Consider the following 22,855-nt stretch of genomic DNA (forward strand, 5'->3'; position numbering starts at 1 on the left):
AGCTCCGCGCCCACTTGCCCCGCCCCGAACTCCAGAAGCCCCGCCTCCAACTCTACGCCCCGCCCCCTGGTGCCGTGGCCCCTCCCTCGCCGCGTTCCAGCCGCGGAGCCTCGGCTGGCCTACCGCGCTGACGAACCATGACGCCTCAATGGTTGCCTGGGCGCGGGGCGGGAGTTCGGAGTCGGTGGAGTGGCGGCTCTCTTCCTCTCACCTCTCCTGGGGACCTGGGGCTGTGACTGAGCATTGGCGGCCGTAGGGCCGAGAACCATGAGCGCTGGGAGCGCGGGCTGCTCGGCGGGACTACTGCTGGCCGTCGGCTGGCTGCTCCTGGCGGGCCTCCAGTCCTCGTGTGGGACCAACGTCACCGCTGCCATCCAGGATCCCGGTTTGGGCCCCGACGGCCAGGCGGAGGCCGACGGCGAGGGCGAGGGCGAGGGCGAGGGCGAGGAGGAGGAGGATAGCGACACCGAGGTGGCCGAGGAGGTCCCGGTTGAGGCCGCGGAGGACGGTGAGGGCGGGAGGCTGCCTGGGTTGAAGGAGGCCTCTGTGGAGGCCCCGGGCCTGCCCTTGGTTCGGACAGTGAGGATCAGCCGCCACACGGGCAGTAGAGCTGGCTTGCACACATCAGCCCCCAGCCGACCCATTTCGTGCATGCTTAGCACCCTGAAGGAGGGAGGTGCTGATTGCTCCAGGCTGCAGTGGCGTAAACAAATAAGCACACTGTAAACCAACTGCTAGGGACATACTGTGTGCTTTGTTGCTTTGGAGAAAGTTACACAGTTTGAAGGCATTGGAAGTAGCTTCCCTGGAGAGGGAATCGCTTTGATTCTGGTGGCATGCATTTATTCTCATCCCAGGGTAGAAGAATTTTTGTTTTTGTTTCAAGTTCTAAATTACTTGAAATCCTCTTCCTTTCCACATTTGCCCTTGGGAAAGGAGTTAAACAAAAAGCTGAATTCCCCTCACTATGGTGCATCTAGAAAGACCAGTATCTTTACCACCTCCCAGTTCTATGACAGCTTGGTAGAGCCTCTACAGTTCAGCAACTTATATATTTAAATTCCGACAAAGGAATGGTGGTAATAGAAAATACCTCTGGAGTGATCCACTCCATGGGCATTGTTAGATGATAATGGTTAACATTAGGGACATACGGGGAGAATGAGCCTGTGCAGGGTACATAAATTTGCTTGGTACTGCTGGCTCATTAAGCAATAAACTTGGCAAGCTAGTGTACAAGTTATATTGATTAGTAACTCACATGCTGGTAGGTAAAATGTCAGTTACAGGCTTGCAGCCCTTGGAAGGAACTTGATTCCCTTCCTCCATAAATGACCCAGCAGAGATTTCTTAATCTCCTTGATGTTCTTGTGCCCCTCAGTCTGTACATTGAGAGTGGGTGCTCTGACAGTCAGCTTTTCTTTTCTTTCCTGATGACCCCCAGAGTATCAGAAAGAAATTAGCTATCTGAGGTTAATAGTGGGGTAGGTCCAGGTTTGTACTGCCTTGATAACATTACATTACAGACAGCTTGAAAAGGTCCTTGGCTTTGGAAATATGAGAAGAAGAAAACAGAATGACTGATAGCTATTATTTCCCTTTAGTCTGTAATGGAACAATTTTAGTATGGAACCGGTCAAGGGATACTTTTAGTTGTAAAATGCCACATATTATTTAGGCAATACCCAGATAATGGAATGATAATGTCTTAACTTCAAGTTCAAATGTAGGTTACTTATTCTCTTAGTGTCTTCATGTCTACATTTGTGTATTGGAGAGAAGCTACTATACTCCTGGGATTTTTAAATGTGTGTTTTCTTGTGAGAAATACAGAACAGTAAACAATCAGAGGTCACATATCTGAATATTTCCAGAACCATGACTAAAACTTGCCAGCCCTTTTTAACCCTAGGCTAGTGCTCTACCACTTGAGCCACAGCACCACTTCTGGTTTTCTGGTTGTTTATTGGAGATAAGAGTCTCACGGTTTTTCCTGCCCGGGCTGGCTTTGAACAGCAATCCTCAGATCTCAGACTCCTGAGTAGCTAGAATTACAGGCATGAGCCACTGGCGCCTGGCTTAAAAGACTTTTTATACAGATTAACATGGCAAAACCTCAAATATATATATCACCAAAGCTAGGAGATATATACCATAACTGAGCAAAGTAATTCAAATGCAACTCAATGCTTAGCTGTCCAGCCTGAACCTGGAATGTATTGGTTTTGTAAATATACTTCTGGATTTTAAATACATCTGTAGTACATCTAACTTATCATTACTTTGGTTCTTGTCACATTTGTATTATTAAAACAATACTTTTGAAAACTGAGAAGACACTTTGTTGAAAAGAATGACATTTTTTGCTGCGTAATTGCAAAACATTTACATTTCCAGATTTATTAACACTGATTGGGATGATTAGTTGACTATGACACCCATTTTCTTTCTGTCACCCTTATATACATACCTTCCATTGCTTACTAAGCTTGTTAAATATTGGTGCATAAACATAAGAAGGAATTCCATCCACATACTTTTAGCAAAACAATATGATCCAGGTTATTGTCACATTTCAGGATCAAAGCCATCCACTTGAAAGGTGTCTATGAATCTATAATTTTCACCTTTAAAATGCAATATTCTCTCATCAATTCTTAAGTTAGGGAAAATTTAGCTAGGACATTCACTTAATATAGCATCATTTCTCACAAATATTTTTTTTCTTATATTATCAATTTCACATTATCTCTATCACCCAAAGAGTAATTATCTGCCTCTGTATTCATCTTTATTTTTTTGTTCTGAGACCGGGACTCAAACTTGGTATCTGATGCTTTCACTGATTGGCTGGCTCTCTACCACCTGAGCCACAACTCCAACCCTTGTGGTCATTTTCTAATTTGTTTTCATACTTGTGAAATTTTTTTTCTGTCAATTTTGTTTCTTTTTGCCATTATGTGGAAAAATGAAATGTTCTGAAATCTCAACTTTATGCAGTGAAAACCAGACTAGGCTGTGAAGAAGGTGTCTGTAGGCATTTTCAAAATGCCTTAAAGGTAATATGAAGCAATAAGAAAAGACAGACTAATGTAATTGTCCTGGTTCATTTCATAATTACATCATTCTAGGCAATTCCAGTCATTCTCAATTTTATTATTTTAGACTTTTTAAAACATAACTTGGAAAAATTGAGATTCAATCAAAAGTTAATTATGGATTATGAATAAATTGTTTCAAAATAAAAAAATCACATTCTGTTAGATTTATATCCTTATACTATTTTTACATCTTAAATAACTTTTAAAATGTGTTTTATAACTTTTATATCAATATATCCTAAGATTTATAAATGCATAATTACAGTAGAGAATGACTTTTATTGAGTATTATCATATAAAAGTATAAAACTATATTTTCTTTCATTCTAATAAAGAATAGTCATTAAGTAAGCTTTCAAATAATCTCCAAAAAATGATCAAAGATCATCATTGCTCCCTGATGATAGGTATTAATACTTATACTATATTAATATATTATGTATTATGTAATACATTATGTATTAATAGTTACACAGATGCCAGTGGCTCATGCCCATAATCCTAGCTCTCAAGAGGCTGAGATCTGAGGATCACAGTTCAAAGCCAGGCAGGAAAGTCTTGTGCAACTCTTATCTCCAATTAATCACACACACACACACACACACACACACCAGAGCTACAAGTAGAGTTGTGCTTCAAGTGGTAGAGCATTAGTCTTGAGCAAAACAAAACAAAAACCCTCAGGGACAGTACCCAAATCCTGAGTTCAAGCCTTAAGACTGGCACAAAATAAAAAAAGTTACAGTGTGGGGTCTGGGTCTAGAACTGAAGAGAACATTCCAGAATGTGGCTAGAACACAAAGAATGGGTCATCTCCTGCCTCATTGTGGACAAAGGCTTTTAACATACAGTTTAAAACTCATTGGAGTTTTAGAAAACCCTCTAGTGAACTCATTGTTGAAGCTCTATTCATTTTTGCAAATGTTCTTCTATAAATTAAGATAACACATACAGTATTTTTGGATAGTTCCCTTCTCAGCTCTCTATATGAGACTTTTTATTTCTCAATGCCTAAGGTTTACTTTTGTTAGTTTTACCCATTCTTTCATTCTTTGTTTTTTTAGGTCCAGACTTTTATCATGAAAGTTGTTTGGTAACTTTCTTGATTTTGCAGGACCCCAGATTAAGTAGCATGATATCAGGTTCTTTTTTTGGGGGGGGAGGGGTCCGGTCGTGGGGCCTGAACTCTGGGCCTGGGCACTGTCCCTCAGCTCTTCAGCTCAAGGCTAGCGCTCTACCACTTGAGACAGAGTGCCACTTCTGGCTTTTTTTCTTTTTGCTTATGTGGTGCTGAGGAATTGAACCTACGGCCTCAGGCATGCAAGGCAAGTGCTCTACCACTGAGCCACCTTCCCAGCCCTCAGGGTTCTTTCTCTCAGGCCATTAATACAAAGCTGAGCAGGAGAGAACTTGTGACACACCAATCCTACCACATTGCTGTTAACCAGTTAATTAGCATCTGCGGATCTTACTCTTTATCCAGTTACACATCAAATTTTATTGGCATTCATTTGGATTTAATGAGAAATATTGAGGATGAAATGCCACAATGAAATCTAAATCAATCAATCAATCCAATCAATCAATCAATCAATCTATCTATCTATCTATCTATCTATCTAATTCTCGCCTACCCAATTCTGTAGTGTTCCAATTTTAAAAAATCATTGAATGCCTTAATGGACACTCAGTGTATCAAAGAACATTAAAGCTTGAAAGGAACTTCAGGGATTATCTAATTCAATCACCTAGCTTTTTCTGGGAGGAAATTCAGATTAGGAGAAAGTTCCCAAAGTTACATAGGTAGTGAATAGTAGAGCTAATTGACAAATGGTTTTTGAAGAAGAGGTTATGATAAAACTGAATCCAACACTCAGTCTCTTATACATGTTTCCTTTGTTCAGAATTTAGCTTTTACCATCTGTCTTATAATGTGTTACCTGTAAATATTTAAACATTTCAAACATAAAATGTCAATTCAAGCTCGGTGACTATGGCTCACACTTGTAATCCTAGCTACTCCAGAGTCTGAGATTTGAGGATTGCAGTTCAAAGCCAGCCTGAGCAGGATAATCCATGAGACTCTTAGCTCCAATTAACCACCAGAAAACCAAAAGTGGCACTGTGGCTCAAGTGGTAGAGTTCTAGCCTTGAGCTGAAGAGCTGAGGGACAGGGACCAGGCTCAGAGTTCAAGCCCCATGACCAACCCCCCCCAAAAAAAAAAAAGTCAGTTCAAAAGTGGCACATCATGGTAGACTAAGCCAAGTATATTGACTGACTTGTGTCAAGAGCCTACTGTGTATTCGTGGTACTGTATTTAGTGCTCGAAAATACAGAATCAAGTGTTTATGAAACTGCAGATTTGGGCTGGGAAGGTGGCTCAGTGGTAGAGCACTTGCCTTGCATGCCTGAGGCCCTGGGTTCGATTCTCAGTACCACATAAGCAAAAAGAAAAAAGCCGGAAGTGGCTCTGTGGCTTAAGTGGTAGAGCGCTAGCCTTGAGCTGAAGAGCTGAGGGACAGTGCCCAGGCCCAGAGTTCAGGCCCCACGACTGGACCCCCCCCCAAAAAAAAAACAAAACACAAAAAAGATGAAACTGCAGATTTGTAATAATTAAAATAGGAAAAAGTCTTAGTAACGTATGAAATTGAGAACTATAAAATGAGTATGAATTTGGTAATTATGGTATCTTAAATATGACACTAAACAATTTGCAGAATACTTTCGTCCTGTTAGGTTAATATGTAAACTCCATATATAAATGCAAATATATGTGTATGTATATATTCTTTTTTTAGTGCCTGTACTGGAGCTTGAAGTCAAAGTTCTGATTACTCCCTTTCACTTAAGGCTAGTGTTCTACCACTTGAACCATACCTCTACTTCAAGCTTTGTGCTGTTAACTGGAGATCAGAATCTCTCAAATTTGTCTATTGGAGTTTACTTTGAACCTCAGTCCTCAGATCTCAGACTCCTGAGTTACTAGGATTACCAGCAAGAGCTACCAGTTCCTGGTTGTGTAATTCATAATATAGCAAATGAGATGAGTAGTTATTTCCAAATTTTACAAAGGGTTAACTAGGTCTGGCAAAGCTGAATTAATTTGTTCATACTCTTCACCACTAATTATTGGTAGAAGCTCTTTAGACTTTATTTAGACTTCAGGTTTAGTATGTTTTTCCATGTAATTTGTTGCCCTGTGATAAGTCTTCTAAAAATTGTCTTCTGATTCTGCATTTTATACTTTTTCTAGTGAGCTTTCAGGACTAATCCAAATTATGAAGACTTAGTTATTTACAATAGATGATAGAATTCATGCCAAACTTCATTTAGAACTAAGAATATTTAGCTTTTCGAGTATATATTTCTAGATTATCCTACTAAAAAAGTATTCAAATAAATTCTCAGAAATATTTAAATTTATCATTTTTACCTTGAAAATAAGTAAAACATTCTAAAATTTTATAATTTTAATTTTATGTGTACCTATTACAAAAACTTTTTTAATGGAATTTTGTGGTGTGTGCATGTACATGTGTATGTGCATGCACATGCGCATATGTGTATGTATGTGTGTGTGGGTGTTAGGAAATTAAGACAAGAAAAAAAAGTTTCTAAAATGGAAAGGAATTTTTGTGTTTATCTGACTTATTTTAATGGTAAGAAAATTTGGCGAAGCTTTACTGAATAAGAAAACAAGCAGGCAAGAAGGTAAGCAGCAGACCGACAAGCAGAAAGGCAAAGGCACAACTCTTAACATAGTGGGTACTCGTTTTTTCTGACTTTTAATAGGATTTTAACTCACCATGTATGAATTTATGAGGAAAATAAACTAAGTTATATACTGCTGTCTTAAGTAGAAAAAGGCATATCTACTATCTCTATGATAAATAGATCCTTTATCTCCAAGTAAGAGGTTTTCTCTTTGAAAAGTTTTCATATTACTGAATAATGTATCTTTACACTTTAGTTTCGAACAAGACAATAATCAAAGAAGTAGAATTCGGAATGTGCACAGTCACGTGTGGTAAGTAGCATAGAGCAGATGAATAACTCATCGTAAAATCAGGGGAGGTACAAACAGATAATGTGACAATTGTTTGTCATTTTCCTACTTCTGTTCATCTCTCATTGTCTTGTATGTCTAATATCTGCAACTTACATATAACACTTGGTTGATTGCTTTAAAAGGTAAGATATTTTCAGTTCTTAACCCCTAAATTTTATTTTAAGCCAACTCCCTGTTATTTTTTGGCACTGTTTTTTTTAAGCTGTCTTCACTAAAGTAAAATTTTCTCTGTCTCACAGATGTTCAGAAAATGAGAGATTTTCCAATGCATCTCACAGATGTCTTCCCACATACTGTGTTGGCAAATCTATCAAGAAATATGCTTATTTGCAATAGCCCATTCCAAATTCTCAGTTTCTCCCATTTGTATGTCTCATGTCTTAGAGAAAAGAGCTGTTGGCTTTGTGGGGAAGATAATATTATAAAGAACATGGCTTACTTTGCTCATTCAATGGCTAGAAATTGAACATAAACTCTCTCACATGGGGTTAGGGCTAAATCTATGTATGTTATAATAGACTAGAGCATCTCAGACTCAAATATATACCCTAAATGCCTGAAGGGTTTGTTAGAACAGATTGTAGGGCCTACCAGAGTTTCTGAATACTTGTATTGGGCCTAAGAATTTGCATTTCTAACAAGTTTACAATGAAGCTTAGATTTCTAGTTAGAGAACCATCCTTTGATAATCCCTGCTGTGCAGTATAGGTTGAAGAAGATAACAGATAATTTACAAATGAAATTAATTTTATCTTACCTTGAATCAGCCTTAGAATATCCCTGAGGATCTAGATCAGAATTTTTCAGTTGCAGTAACTGATATTGTTGTTTATTATTTAAAAGCCTGATGTAGATACTATTTATCACTTAAGTGATTTACAATTTATCACTTAACAAGTGATAAATAATATCTACAGTGACTACAAGTGACTTTTTCAGTTGTTTATAAAAGATATCTTTATCTTTGCTTACTGTGTACCTGGTATTGTATGTGCTGGAGATACAGTGAACAAAACAAACAGCTCTGCCATTGAATAAGAAACATAAGGGTTTTTTTGTTATTATCTTTTTGGGTCATGCCTCTAACCCTAGCTACCAAAGAGCCTGAGCTCCAGAGGTAGAGGATCATGATTCTTTCAGCCTAGGCCAAAAAATCCTCAGGATCCTATCTCTCACCCCATAAAAGCAGGGTTGGAGGAGTGGCTCAGGTGGTAGAGCACCAACTGAAAAAACAAATGAAATAAGCATGAAGCCAAAAAAAAAGAGAAGTAATACACACACACACACACACACACACAGAGACAGACAATTTTTGTTGTTGTTGTTGTTCCTATCCTGGGGCTTGAACTCAGGGCCTGGGCACTGTCCCTGAGCTTTTTCTTGTTCAAGGCTAGCACTCCACCACTAGAGCCACAGTTCTATTTCAGCTTTTTTGGTAGTTGATTGGAAATAAGAGTTTCATGGACTTCCTTGCCCTGGCTGTCTTGGAAACCACAATCCTCAGATCTCAGACTCCTGAAGGAGTAGCTAGGATTACAGGCATAAGCCATCAGTGCCTGGCAATTAATGTATATTTTAGCAGTGTCACATAAACAATATTTAAAAGATACAATATGTCAGATAAGTTCTAAGGAAAAAAACACGAAACATGATGTTATATATCTAAAATATTTCTAAGCTTCTCAATTTGTATGTAGAAAAAAATGATGTAGTAAAAAATGCTAATTAACTCCTAAATGCTCATCAAAAGTTTTCTTTTATATCTACGTAAATTTTTGGGTGTCACTTGTAGAGTCTCACACCTACGCTCATCTTAATAAACAGCATTTGGCTAAATAAGCACATAAAGCACTTGCTTGGAAACTATGCCTTGCAGAATAAGGCTGTGCCACTTTCATAAGTTCAAGTGGAGCAATACTTTAGCCATTCTTAGCCTTCTCTTATAATCAAATGACACATTTCCCCTCCTATCCTTCTATCTCCTTATTGCATGAGGAGTCTCCTTGGGACTCAGTGTAGGCCGCAGAACACCTGCATCAGCATTGTTGAAGAACTTCTTAGAAAGGTGGCATTTTAGATTATTCAAGACAGACTGAGAACCCACCATTCAGTAAGGTTTCCAGGTGATTTGAGTTTCTCATAGCTTTGAGAAGCACTTTTTTCTGTTTGTTACTTTAACATAGTAGTGACTCAGTGTAGTCGTCAACCTTTCTTTCCTCTGAGAATAGGTTTTATGATTAATGTCTTATAAAGACTGAAAAAGGAATCTGATAGACAAGAAACCAGGGTGGTTTCTTCCTGAGCCTGTGACTGAAGTCTTGTCAGTGGCTCATCCAGTATTTTGCCATTTCCCATAATTCTAGCAATGAAAGACAATTCATTGGAGCTTTAGAAATCAGTAAAGATCTGATTTCTCATTACCCAAGCGTGTGACAATTCTAAAGACTTATATTACTGGAAATGGAGATTTGGTTATTAATAGGTTATCCTGTCTATATTTAATACAGAGACTATGAATCTAAATATTAGAAAGCATCATTTATGGTAAAAGATGATATTGAAATTTCCTCCAGAAGCTCCACTCTCAACTCCAGAAAATTCCATGATCAGATAAGTTTGGGAAATCCTGTGTATTTCATCCATCTTATTTTATTGGCTATAGGAAGCACATCTTAAGTACTCTAAAAAGGAAAACTTATGCCAATTAACTTATTATATACCACAATTATAATTGTATTCTATACCACAATTATAATTGTATTCTGATTTTAAAGATGTTGAAATGTAAGATTTTTTTACACATTAAATCAATGAAAACATACATAACATATTAATTTATTAGCTTTTTAAAAGTGTCCAAAAGCTTCTGTAGAAAGAGGTCCCTTTAATTTTTTTAATATACCATTTTCAAATGTATGTATGATTCTGGAATCCTTTTTCTTAGGATAAAAACCATAGGAATTTTACTTGAGAAAATATTGTTTTATGAAATAGTTCACAATGAGGGACCTAAGAAAATTCTAAATGCCATCCTCCTGGATTTAGGAATTTGATTTCTGATCTTAAAATTCTCAACAAGAAAAAAGAAAAGAAAAAGAAAGGAGATGAGAGGAAAAGAGAAACGGAGAAGAAAGAAAGGGAAAGATAAAGCCAGACTCTAGTGGCTCACGCTGGTATTCTGGTTACTCAGGAAGCTGAGACCTGGAAGATTGTGGTTCAAAGCCAATTCAGGCGGAAAAGTCCACAGGACTCCATCTCCAGCTAGCCAGCAAATAGCCAGGATAAAGATGTGTGGCTCAAGTGGTAATGCCAGCTGGTACCAGGGGGGAAAAAGATAAGATGGACAGACCTGGATGGGAAGCTAAGACGCTCTGTAATTAGTTTTCTTTTAACATGTGCCTTCTTTACCAAAGGTGTTGGTATTAGAGAAGTTATACTAACAAATGGATGCCCTGGAGGTGAATCCAAGTGTCTTGTTCGGGTAGAAGAATGCCGTGGACCAGTAGAGTGTGGGTGTAAGTTGGACTCCCTATTGAAGATTGGAGTGTGACTGAGGGGACAAGTTTACTCTGGGACAATATTCTCAACCTCTGATTGCCACTGAGTATAAAGAGACAATTGATATTTTGAAAAGGAACCATCAGCCGGTCGCCGGTGGCTCACGCCTGTAATCCTAGCTACTCAGGAGGCTGAGATCAGAGGATCCTGGTTCAAAGCCAGCCCAGGCAGGAAAGTCCACGAGTCTTTTATTTCCAATAAGCCACTCTGAAAACAGGAAGTGGCGCTGTGGTTCAAGTGGTCCTTCCTTGAGCTGAAGAGCTGAGGGACAGTGTCCAGACCCAGAGTTCAAGCCCCATGACTGACCAACAAAAAGAAAAGGAACCATCAACATTTATTTAAATTCCCTTTCATTTTTAGAGAGGCGATGTTCTGGCAAACTTTCTACTTGCTTTATGTTTTTTCAGTTATGTTAAAAGTGTCATGAACATATCCTTCATAATACACTGAAGTATTTAGGGTTCGTGGTTGAGTTTGTCCTGTAGTGACAAACTCAAAACCTCTGGATGGTTTAGTCACTGTACTTTATTGGTGGATTGGTAAACCTTAAACTGGGAACTGCGACGTTTGTTCTGTATTAAATTATGTTAATTCTTTTTTTTTTGTTGGTCATGGGGCCTGACCTCTGGGCCTGGGTGCTGTCCCCTCAGCTCTTCAGCGCAAGGCAAGCGCTCTACCACTTGAGCCAAGCACTACTTCCGGCTTTTTCCATTTATGTGGTGCTGAGGAATCAAACCCAGGGCCTCATGCATGCAAGGCAAGCACTCTACCACTGAGCCACCTTCCCAGCCCTAAATGATGTTAATTCTGACATTGCAACATTTCTAATATGTTTTTCTAACCAGTCAATTGGAAATTACTAGCAAGTCACAAAGTTTATTGTAACAGAACACAAAGTCAAGTGCTTTTATTTCTGCTCTAAATGTGGTCTGAATAAAAAAATGGAGAGCAGTAGAGTCCCCTTAACTGGTTCTTTTGATGTTCTTTGTACCTGTTGCTTCTGATCTCCCCTACACTTACTCCCAACTCTAACGTTTGGAGTAACTTCTAGCAGAATTGATTCCTAAAAGTGAGGCTTTATAAAAGTACTATTTGTGTAAAGCAGTTTTATGCACATTAGTATTTATGTTTTTAACTTTTCCTTTTTTTCTTTTCAGGGGGTAGACCAATTTCAGAAAGTCTTGAAAGTGCTAGACTGGCGTGTATTCATGTATCTCCTGTAAATCGTTTCAAATATGTGTGGAAACTTCTAAGGCCAGACCAAGTAAGTAATGGATGCATTTATAGTCCTCTGTTTTCTAGAGAGTGAAAAAAATTGCTTCACAGTTCTGTTGAACCCCAGACAACTCTTTTTTTAAATTAGTTTACATAAGTCATAGAAACGGTTCATTATTAATTACGTACATGTTTACAATGTATTCTAATCAGTCTTGTTTCCCTTTCCCCTTCCAAATTCAACAGATTTTACTGGTCTATTTTCATATATTCAAATCATTTACTTTGACTATATTCATCTTCTTTTATTTTCCTTGTTAGGTCAACCGCCCTCCACTTCTATTCACCCCTTAAAACTGCCTGTTCAGATAACTCTTTTAAAAAGCAGTTTGAAAAATGATGTTAAAAGTTACACAATTTTATTTTTTATTGGAATTCAGAACTTTCATTATTTAGAAAATTTAAAACTTCCCATGTGTCTTAGGGTTAGTTATATACAGAACTTAAATATATCCATTTTATATGAAGGATTCTATTTTGGAAGCAAAGTTTTCATTGGTTTATGTAAGAGTTGTATAATAACAATAGCAATCATTAATTAAAAGCTTTTGAGGGTCTAGACCAAAGCCAAGTGCTACAGTCTCTTTTAATATACATAGCAACCCTGAAGCATTTTGTAGAATTATTCCATTTGATGGATAATTGAGAAGTAGATGGTAACTTGCCAGTGGTAAGGTGGTAAGGTTGGTATCTGAAGTCTGGATTGTCTGATTCCAAAGTCCACGAGCAGGTGCATAATTAATTGCATAGTAGGCTAAGAGAATCAGTGGTACTTCTTATGCTAAGGGAAATAAGTTGTCTCCTGATGTTAATGCAGTGAAGAGCATTGATACTTTGTTATTTTTTTTTTTAAATAGCAGCCTGTTGTACTTACAAATGATTCAGCAGTCCTAGAAGTAAAAAGAGATGTTCATCCTATGGCTTTCGAGTGTGAAACCCTGGAGAATGGTGAAATAATAGCAACAATTAAATTCACAGTCTATACAACAACTGGTAAGTGTCTGGCCAGCCTTGGTTTACCAGCTTCAAATTAGTAGCTCTGGGCTAGAACTAGTATAGGAATTTTTATTACTAATACATTCCCAGATGAAACTGATCATTTAAAGTCAGTCCTTGAACTTGAAATATATCCTAATATTTACTTCCACCATACTCAGTCAAAAATGGATATATAAAATTCTCAGGAATGTTTACAAGAATTTTGGTGTAGAAAAGTATAGTTAAGAAATGTGAAGTCAGCAATTTTCTTTAAGAAGTTTTAAAGATACTTTCTGATATAGTAATAGTTTTTGATGTATATTACAAGATGTAAATCTTGTCCTGAACATAATTTTACATATTATAGATTATGTTCCCTGATGAGATCAATCTGTGTGTCCATCCTTGCATTTAATCCATGACATTTTCTACATTCAAATAATTACTTCCTTTAGTTTAGATGTTCTTAACTGTTTTTAGTATTGTCATCTTTGTTGTAGGGTATTTGGCTACAAGTCTTTTGAGAATCCAACCAACCTTATGGAGGCTTCTCCAGAAAATTGTTCACATATATAAGCATGGCAAAAATGATGCATATGCTGGCACTAAGGCTTGATGGAGCCTAGGTACTGTCCCTGAGCTTTTCTGCTCAAGGCTAACAGTCTATCATTTGAGCCACAGCTCCATTTCTGGCAGTTTTGGTGGTTAGTTGGAGATAAGTTTCACAAACTTTCTTGCCCAGTTGGCTTTGAACTATGTCCTCAAATCTCAGCCTCTTGAATAGCTACATGGCATTTTCCACACACACACACACACACACGGATATTTGAACTGGGGATTGAGTTTAGGGCCTCATACTTGAAGACCTTTATTTCTTGATTATTTTCCAGGTAGAATTTGGCTTTATGCCTGCATTCCTTGGGTTGATAGGTACATACCACAGTGTCCAGACACTGGTTGAGATGGAATCTTGCTAAGTTTTATGACTAGCATATCACCACCTAATATCCTTAATTAAAAGGAAATCAGAGTTAATTATTTGGGGAGACTCAAACAAACAAAAACAACTAAGTGAAGCATGACTCAAGCATGTAATTCCAGTAAATTGGGAGGTAGATATGGGGGATGATTGTTTGAGGCTAGTCTAAGCCTAAAAATTCACAAGACTCGATCTCAACCAATGTCTGTGTATGGTGGTGGGCACCTTTAATCCCTAAAGGCACAGGGAGACATAAGTAGGAAGCCCAGGCTAGCCTGGCCATATCTTATTTTGAAAAATAGCTAAGGCAAAAAGAAGGTGGAGACTCTTCAAATGGTAGAATACCTGCCTATCAAGCTCAAGGCCCTGGATTCAATCCCCAATACCACCAACAAACAAATAAACAAAAAACTACTTACTATTGAAACTTTGTGAGTAGCTTTAGTGAGCAGCTTAAAAACAAAACAAAACAAAAACAACATCTTTAAACAACAAAAACAGCATCTTTATGAGTCAAGCTAATGACCACTCTGACTGCTGACATATCTGTTGTTATAAAAAAAAAAAGATTAGTAGAGCCGGGCACTGGTAACTCATGCCTGTAATCCTAGCTACTCAGGAGGTTGAGATCTGAGGATCATGGTTCAAAGCCAGCTCGAGCTAGAAAGTCTGTGAAACTCTTCTCTCCAATAAACCACCAGAAAACTGGAAGTGGCGCTGGTAGAGAACTAGCCTTGAGCTGAAGATCTGAGGGACAGCGCTCAGGCCCAAAGTTCAAACCCCACAACCGACAAAAACAAAAAACAAAAAAAACGATTAGCCCAGGGGGGGAAAAGATAAAGACAAAGATAAGAGAACAAGAAAGAAAGGAGGTAGGAGACATAAAAAAAAAAAAAACGATTAGTAGTAGCTGGGACTGGTGGCTCATGCCCGTAATACTAGCTACTCAGGAGGCTGAGATCTGAGGATTGCAGTTCGAAGCCAGTTTGGGCAGAAAAGTCCCTGTGAGACTCTTACCTCCATTAACTACCAGAAATCTGAAGTGGAACTGTGATTCAAAGTGACAGAGTGCTAGCCTTGAGCAAAAAGAGTCTATGGGACAGTGCCCAGGCCCTGAGTTCAAGCCCCACAACTGACAAGAAAAAAGAAAAAAAAAGATTAGTAGTAAAAAAGGTAAGAAGAGTAAAAGATGAGCAGAACATTATCATATGTAAAAAATATCTCAGTCTGCCCTAGTGTATGATATTAAATGTGCATGTATTATTCTTAGACTTTGTCCCCTCAGCCTGGTCCCTAGTGTGATGGTTCAGTCATCTTGTGATTAGAAAGGGATTTATTAGAAAGGGGTTGGGTTTGCTGGTGTGTAAGCTAGAGGCTGGAAACCAGAGCCTAAATGCTCATTGTTTATTGAGAAAAAGTTGACATTCCTCTCTTAGAGCAGCCCAGGACTGGACTTAGTACATGCATTAGTTAAGAGATAAAATGTTTTCAGAATGCTTTTGTATCTATTATCTATTTGTTTAAAAAATTATTATTGGGCTGGGCTCATGCCTGTAGCTACTCAGGAGGCTAAGATCTGAGAATCACAGTTCAAAACCAGCCATTGTAGGGAAGTCCATGAGACTCTTATCTCCAAAAATCCAGAAGTAGAGCTGAGGATCAAGTGGTAGAGCAGTAGCCTTGAGAAAAAAAAGCTCAGAGACAGTGCATAGGCCTGGAGTTCAAATCCCAGGATCAAAACCAAACCAAACAAAAAAGATAATTGGAGCACCACTATAGTAGATCTTTTTGGCTATTTAGACACCAAACAACTCTTTTTGGTTAGAAATGATCACATAATATGGCTTGAAACAAATATTTAATTGAAATATTTTAAGGCAAAAATAGTTTACTTAATGAAAAAATCCATATCCATTCCTTTGTAGGTTTTCATAATTTAGTACCTTTACTATGCTCTTCCTCCTCTCCTTCCCAAAGATACTTGAAAATCCTAAGCTCCCAGTACTCAAAAAATGGATGTTTTTGAAAGCAGAGTCATGGTAGATGTAATTACTTATGATGAAGTCATACTAAAGTGGGATGGGTCTTAATCCAATAGGGCAGCTATCCTTCTTGGAAGAGGTGGGAAGTAAGTGACTGCACGAAGGGCTGGCAGGGGAAAGGAGGTCATGTGAAAGCCTAGGGGCAGGAAAGACACAGGCGCATGAAAGGAGAGGCAGAAGTTGGAATTATGTACTACATACCAAAGGACATGTGGGGCTCCAAGAAATGGAAGGGGTGACAAGGATCTTCTGCTATAATCTTCAGAAAGGGAACATGGTTTAACCAACAATTCTTCCCTACTTCTAATGTCTAGAACTATGAAATAATAAATCTCTGCTGTTTGTAATTCACCCAGTTTATAGAACCTTGTTATGGGAGCCCTGGGAAGCTAATATATACATAAGCTTTGTTAATCTAAAAAGGAAGGGTATTGAAATTCAGCCTATTTTTCTTTAGAAAATTTCAATAAGAAATCCAGTCTTTTTTTCTTAGATATGAAAATGGTCTTTGTGACCCCATTGACTATTGTTATGGTGAACTAAAATCTTTATTCCCTTCATTCTCCAACCTTTGCAGGGCAGTGAATAAGTACAAATGAATTTTTCCTTTCTCTTCAGGTTTTAGTTCTAAAAATGTCTTGTATTTAGTCACTTCTCTAAATCTAAAATAATTTTAAAATAAAAAGATTGAAAAAAATCTGTCAGAATACAAATGTTTTGGTGTAATTTCTGTTATACTTGGATCCAGCTAGTAAAATTATTAGATTGAGTTTATAGTTCTAGAATTGCTAAGGTGAATGGAGAGAGAATCCATATTTAGAGGGGGGAAAATGTAGAGACATAAGCTGTTGAGATTTGTTCACACAGGAGACCACTTCTGATAAGAGGTACTTACCAGTTTGAATACAGTCAAAATAGCATGCACAAATCATTAAGCCTCTTGGACCTTGCTTTACTAACCTATATAATAATATGATATGGTCCTTTATTGTATGATTACCTTTATGAGTCTAGAATTTGATGACCAAAAGAGCTAAGAGGAAGTTATGTAATTTTCAAAACAATTAGTACTTGTTGTCTTTCCACTATCTATAGTGTACCCAATCAGTCACACATGCATATTATAGATAGCTTTCTTTCTTTAATAGACTTATTTGTAAACAGAGCAGAAAGAGCTAGGGCAGAAATGATTGAGTAGAAATATATGAAGGTTATATGGAAAACAATGAGCGTCTAACCTATCTTCTATCCTATACAAAACTTAGAAATGTGTCCTAATCTTAAGTGTAAAAGTTAAACTCAAAGCTTTAGAAGGAAGCAATAGACAATCTACGTGATTCATTGTAGGCAGAAATTTCTTAGACAAAATTCAAAACAATCACCATAAAAGGAAATATTGAATGAATTAGACTTCATCAAAATTAAAGTCAATCATTTGGAAAATAAATAAGACAAAATATGGGAGAAATTTGTAAGACACATAGCCAGAACTATCAGTTTGAGAAAGATCTCACAGATTCTTAGAAAACTAAGTAATACCACCCTGTGACCCTAAATTTCACTCTTAAGCATTTATCCAAGAGTGAAAATGAATGTTTACCAAATGACTTGAATGGGATTCTTCACAAGGTTTTATTACTAATAGCCTAGCCCACAATTGATATAGCCTAGGTATCCATTAGGGGTAAAAACAAACTGTAGAAATACTCTTCAGAGCAAAAATAAATTAAGATATCTATAGATTAAAATAGACCTACAGATAGATCTGTTTACCTATACAAACATCTATATATCCATATCTATCTATATATTTATATCTATATCTGTATATACATGCTATAGTTTCAGAGCTAGGTATATAACTCAATGCTAGAGTGCTTGCCTAATATGCCTCAAACACTGGCTTTTTTCAGCTCAGGAAAACAAACAAAACCACCCAAACCTGTAGTTGCATATAACAGTATAGGTGAATCTCTTAACAAATAATGCTATGTAAAAGAAGAAAAGCCCATACATGAAAGAGCACATCATGAGCAGGGTGCTGGAAGCTCACTCCTATGATACTAGCTACTCAAGATGCTAAGATCTGAGGACTGTGATTCGAAGCTAACCTGGGAAGAAAGGCATAAGACTCTTTCCTCCAATTAACCACCAAAAACCTGGAAATGAAGTTGTGGCTCAAGTGGTAAAGTGCTAATCTTGAGTGAAAAACCTAAGGGAAAGCTTACAGGCTTTGAGTTCAAGACCCACAACAGGCGTGTGCACGTGTACACACACCCACACACAATAAGATTGCATTGTGTATGTTTCCATTCATATGAAGTTTTGGAATAGGCTAGACTGATCTGTGATGGAAAAGAACAGGAGTAGCTGTGCCTGGAAGGTAGGGTAAGTATTAAGGAGGAGGGGCTTTAAGGGAACTTTCTGGGGTATGGTAATAATCTGTCCTGACCTGAATTTGATTACATAGTGGGTTTGCATCTGCCAAAACAAAGTAAATGGCATTAAAGATCTTTGTGCAATTCATTATGTAGAATTTTTACCTCAACAGAAAAAGAAAGAATATTGTAATATTATGCTCTAGCTAATGATATGCCTGATGACGAATTAGGGAAAACAAGGGGGAATATGCAGATGTCTTCAGATGTAGAAATGCATGAAAATGTGAACCCATAAATTAGTGAGCTTCCAGAGAACTGGATAAAGAAAGAATGGAATACTGATGGAACTCTGTAGACAATGGTGATATAGTTGTCCATTGTCAAGTTCTGTCAATGGTTTTGCATGTTCAGGATACTTTGAACACAGAGTCCAAGTTAATTAATAATTTTTGTCTACCAGTTCTTCCTGTTTTGTTTCCAGTAAAAATAATCGTCAGGTGTGTGAATTTTCTTTAGAATTGCAGATGAGAAGATTAAGCCGACCAGACACTGATGCAGTGTTAGTTTTTGTGCTAACCATAGGAGTCATTATCTGCATATTTGTGATCTTTGTATTGATCTTCATTATTATAAATTGGTAAGTGAACAGCCGTGATGCTCTGTCCCCTCTGAGAGACATCTTTATGGCCTCCCTCATCTAGAGAATTACAAAACTCTGTCCGGGGTATCTCCTATGTGTATCTTAAAATTCACTAACTCCCTTAATTTCTCCTGTGATTATCCTCTCTCCAGTGACCTCATCTCTTAGGAAGATACCTTTGAATTTCTTAAAAAACAGTCTCATGACTTATTTCCATAGCCGACAGAGCTTTTAAATGCAATTTTTATAGTTTTACAAGTCAATTAATAAAACCACCAGTTTTTGAATGTATATTTGTGTTGTCCAGTTGTGGTTCTCACAACTTTAAAATGTGGCTACTTCAGTAACCTCTCAATTCACATATCTGAACAAATGTATCCATACCAAGAGTACACTCTGCTAAGTGTGAGAATTTCTCTACAAAGCAGATCTACAAACTAGATGAATGGTGAATAAAAAGTGCTCCTTTATGTAGAAGAGATGGGTAGAAATCTCATGTAGTTTTTTGTTTTCATTTCATATTATTGTTTTTTTTCCTCTTTTGCTTTTTCCGCCAGGGCGGCGGTGAAGGCTTTCTGGGGGGCGAAAGCCTCTACTACTGAGATACATTCTGACATGAGTTCTGTGAGATACAAAGATTCGACATCACTTGACCAATCACCTGCAGAACTACCTGTACATGAAGATGATGCCTTAAGTGAATGGAACGAATGATGTATGGATGATAGATGACAAAGCAAAAATATCAGAACATATCAGATTCACTATTATAAAAAATATAAACTGAGATACTTTTGATAATTAATGTTGAAATAAATTCACCACCGTCTGGAGTTAATGCATTGTGAGGAATAAAAATGTTTTAATCAGTGCAGCTTTGAACTACAGTTATCAAAGACTGCTTGTAATTCTCAGCATTTGCCATTTCAGATAATACTTTGGGGACCTTTTCCTAGAGGTACACATAAATATTACTAATCACTTGATTACTTTTAAGATCATTGCCTTTTAATTTGTAAATAAGAAAAATGTAATATAGAAGATGTCTTGGAGAAGGTAAAGGAGAATAAAGAATTTCTTTTCACACACAATTAGACCAATTATCAAGCAAGACATTAGATAATTTGATTCAATAGATTATCAAAATTATTTTTTATCAAAATTATTTTCAGAGGTTATTATAGTAGCACAAAATATATCTAATGTTTTCTGAATGAGTTTTAGGCCAGCTTTATTACTGTTCTTATCTGATTTATGATACCATTAGCTCTTTGCCCATCTCTACAGAAGACATTGTAAATGGGAATGTTTGATATGCTCCTCTCTAGTAGTCTATAGAAATAGACTGTGTTATGAAATTATCCATGTTTTCTGTTGCAAGGCATTTGCGTTTGAGAGAAGCCAAGAGGAACTGCCTAGAAAATGATTTTGTTATCTTTCGTAAGAATTCCACTAGAGACTTTAAGTGAAAAGAAATTGTTTTCATAAAATCTTCCAAAGGAATTATATTTTATAACATCCACCGCTGATAAGTTTTCTTGTATAATCATGTAGCTTTAGGATAAATGGCTAAAACTTCTTAAATAGTAATTATTGTCCTTATTTTGTAAACCACCAACAGAAGTGGTTCCTTATGGTACCTTGGTGAACTTTGGTGTTCAGTGGATTAACAGGGCTAGTTGTCCCAAGGGCTTTTCACCAATCTTTCTGGCTATCTCCCACCTATATGGTAGGATAATATCTTTTTAACCCATTGTGGTTGGGTGGGGCCATGGCACTCAATTTTGGCTAATGAGTTAGCCCACATTTCAAAGTTCTGAGTGACTATGAGACTAGAACATTTATTTGGTAAAAAAAAAAATAAAAGCAACTCAGACATGCTCAGATAGCAACTTCTCTGACACTACAGTTTCAGAGTAAATTAATAGGCAGCATACATTATATCTTACTATTTTAAGCCACTGAGGTTGACTTGATTTACCTTCTGAATCCAGATGCAAACTTCAGGTTTTTCATGCTGATTGGGGAAAAAAAACCATCCTGGAATCTCAGAGAAAATTAGCTATAGAATGGTGTCTCTCGTCTGTTTGGAGAGTGAACTGACTCTCCATTAATAGTATGCATTAATAGTATGCATTAGTAGTATGCAGTGGTTTAAAGGTTGTTTGATAAAGCAGCTTTACTAAGACTATCCTGATTAACACGTCTCTTCTTAAAAATAAATTGTTGTGGTCAAATATGTTAAAAAGCCTTCTTTTCTACAGGACTTCTGAAAGTTACCTATGACCTGCATACCTTACCACTCTTCAAAAGGGAGGGTATAGGTACAATATTCCCCAAATTTACTGAACACAAATGAAGCCAAGTACATGTTTAGTGTACTTTATACATTTTTAGTAGGACTGTTCCTAATAGGGTACCCATGAAGAGCCAGAACACAGTTAGATAGCAATTCAAACTGTACAACATACAGAAATTTGCAAGCACACATTGACAGTAGTAACTTCCTTAGATCTGTAGGTGGAACTACTACTACTACTACTACCGACTCACTTTGATGGCCTTCCTTGAAATCATCCTACTCCTATAACCAAAGAAAGGCTAGCATTCAAGAAGAATGCTAGTATGTGCTCTTTGTGTTAGATTAAAAGAAAGTTACTTTGCAAAGCAGATCTTCATTTGGTACAGATTTCTACAAAATCATTCCAGACTTTTATGAAATCCCCAGCCAATTATCACTTTGTTCTAATCTGTGTAGTGGGAGATCTGTCCCTGCCTTGATCTGTGCAGTGTCCACTGATATTAGTAAATGTTAATGGAGAGCTAGTTCCTGCAAGCCAGGCCCATCCTCTAAATTCCAAGGTGGAAGTTTTGCTGGACCAAAATATCCTTGAAGTTTTCCAAAATCCAGAAATAAAGTCAAACAGTAATGTATCAGAAAGGAATTTCTCTGTTGGACACCCAAGTCATTGGTCTCTGCATGTGTATCAGTAGGATTTTGTAGTGCTTAGAATAACACCCTTTCCTCAAGAGAATCCTTCATTTATCCATTCATTCCACAAATATTGACTGAGCCATTTCTGTGCCTAGGTACTGTGCCAGGCACTGAGGATAGAGTTTGTATAGAAAACTCCCAAATGATGGAATCCCTCTTGGAATTTATCATTTACTTAAGACGTAGACACTGCAATTAACCACTACCAGGATAAATGCATTGGCCTTTTAACAAACTGTTGATCCTCAGCTAAATAGGATAGTCTGTGTTTCCAATTGGATTTTTAGAATCCTGCTTAGAATGCAAGACCTTTCAGTGAGATCTCAATTGTCTCCCATAATGATTCTTAATTCACTCACCTGTTAAAAACTAAACTAGAAAAGATGATTAAGAGTTTCTCCCAATAACCAAGGTTGATTGGCTATCTCTAGACCAACAGCAAGTGATAACGTGGTTAATAGACAGAGGCTACCATTTTCTACAATCCTGGATATGGTATAGAATGAAGTAGATAGTATCATCTTGTTGAAATTCATATCAATTTACCTTTGTTACTGCGCATAATGCTTTCATCCCACAGTTGTTCTAACATAATCTATATGTTCACTATTTCTGTCTTCTTGATCTTTTAAAAATTGGCGTGATTTTTCTATTCTGATTCTTCATATTTAAATTCATTTTTTGTTATGGAGGACAATCTTTTTGGAATGCATAAGCCATCACTGTTGTGATCCACCATCTGTCTCAAAATACAGAACCCATTTACATGGTTATTTAGGCCTTGAGACTTATGTGATTTTATTATTTGTGATCAAGGCATTTGTATGATGGAAAGC

At 37.3% G+C, this 22,855-nt stretch overlaps 1 protein-coding gene across 1 annotated transcript; it reads left to right on the top strand.

Moving 5' to 3' along the window:
- The first annotated feature begins 267 nt into the window (after positions 1 to 267).
- Positions 268 to 19,738, top strand: Spaca1 (sperm acrosome associated 1). The gene is made up of 7 exons (XM_013032860.1): positions 268 to 508; positions 7,073 to 7,129; positions 10,585 to 10,686; positions 11,887 to 11,993; positions 12,862 to 12,997; positions 18,901 to 19,021; positions 19,582 to 19,738. The coding sequence occupies exons 1-7, from the start codon at positions 268 to 270 to the stop codon at positions 19,736 to 19,738; spliced, it is 921 nt and encodes a 306-aa protein (XP_012888314.1).
- The last annotated feature ends 3,117 nt before the right edge of the window (positions 19,739 to 22,855 follow it).

The sequence above is a fragment of the Dipodomys ordii genome, unplaced genomic scaffold, assembly GCF_000151885.1.
Source record: "Dipodomys ordii isolate 6190 unplaced genomic scaffold, Dord_2.0 Scaffold158, whole genome shotgun sequence".
In the NCBI taxonomy this organism is placed as follows: Eukaryota; Metazoa; Chordata; class Mammalia; order Rodentia; family Heteromyidae; genus Dipodomys; species Dipodomys ordii.

Coding starts and splice junctions, on each gene's coding strand:
- Spaca1 (XM_013032860.1), top strand. CDS start 268: ATGAGCGCTGGGAGCGCGGGCTGCTCGGCGGGACTACTGCTGGCCGTC. Junction 509..7,072: donor GGTTGAGGCCGCGGAGGACG/GTGAGGGCGGGA, acceptor TTTACACTTTAG/TTTCGAACAAGACAATAATC. Junction 7,130..10,584: donor AATGTGCACAGTCACGTGTG/GTAAGTAGCATA, acceptor TCTTTACCAAAG/GTGTTGGTATTAGAGAAGTT.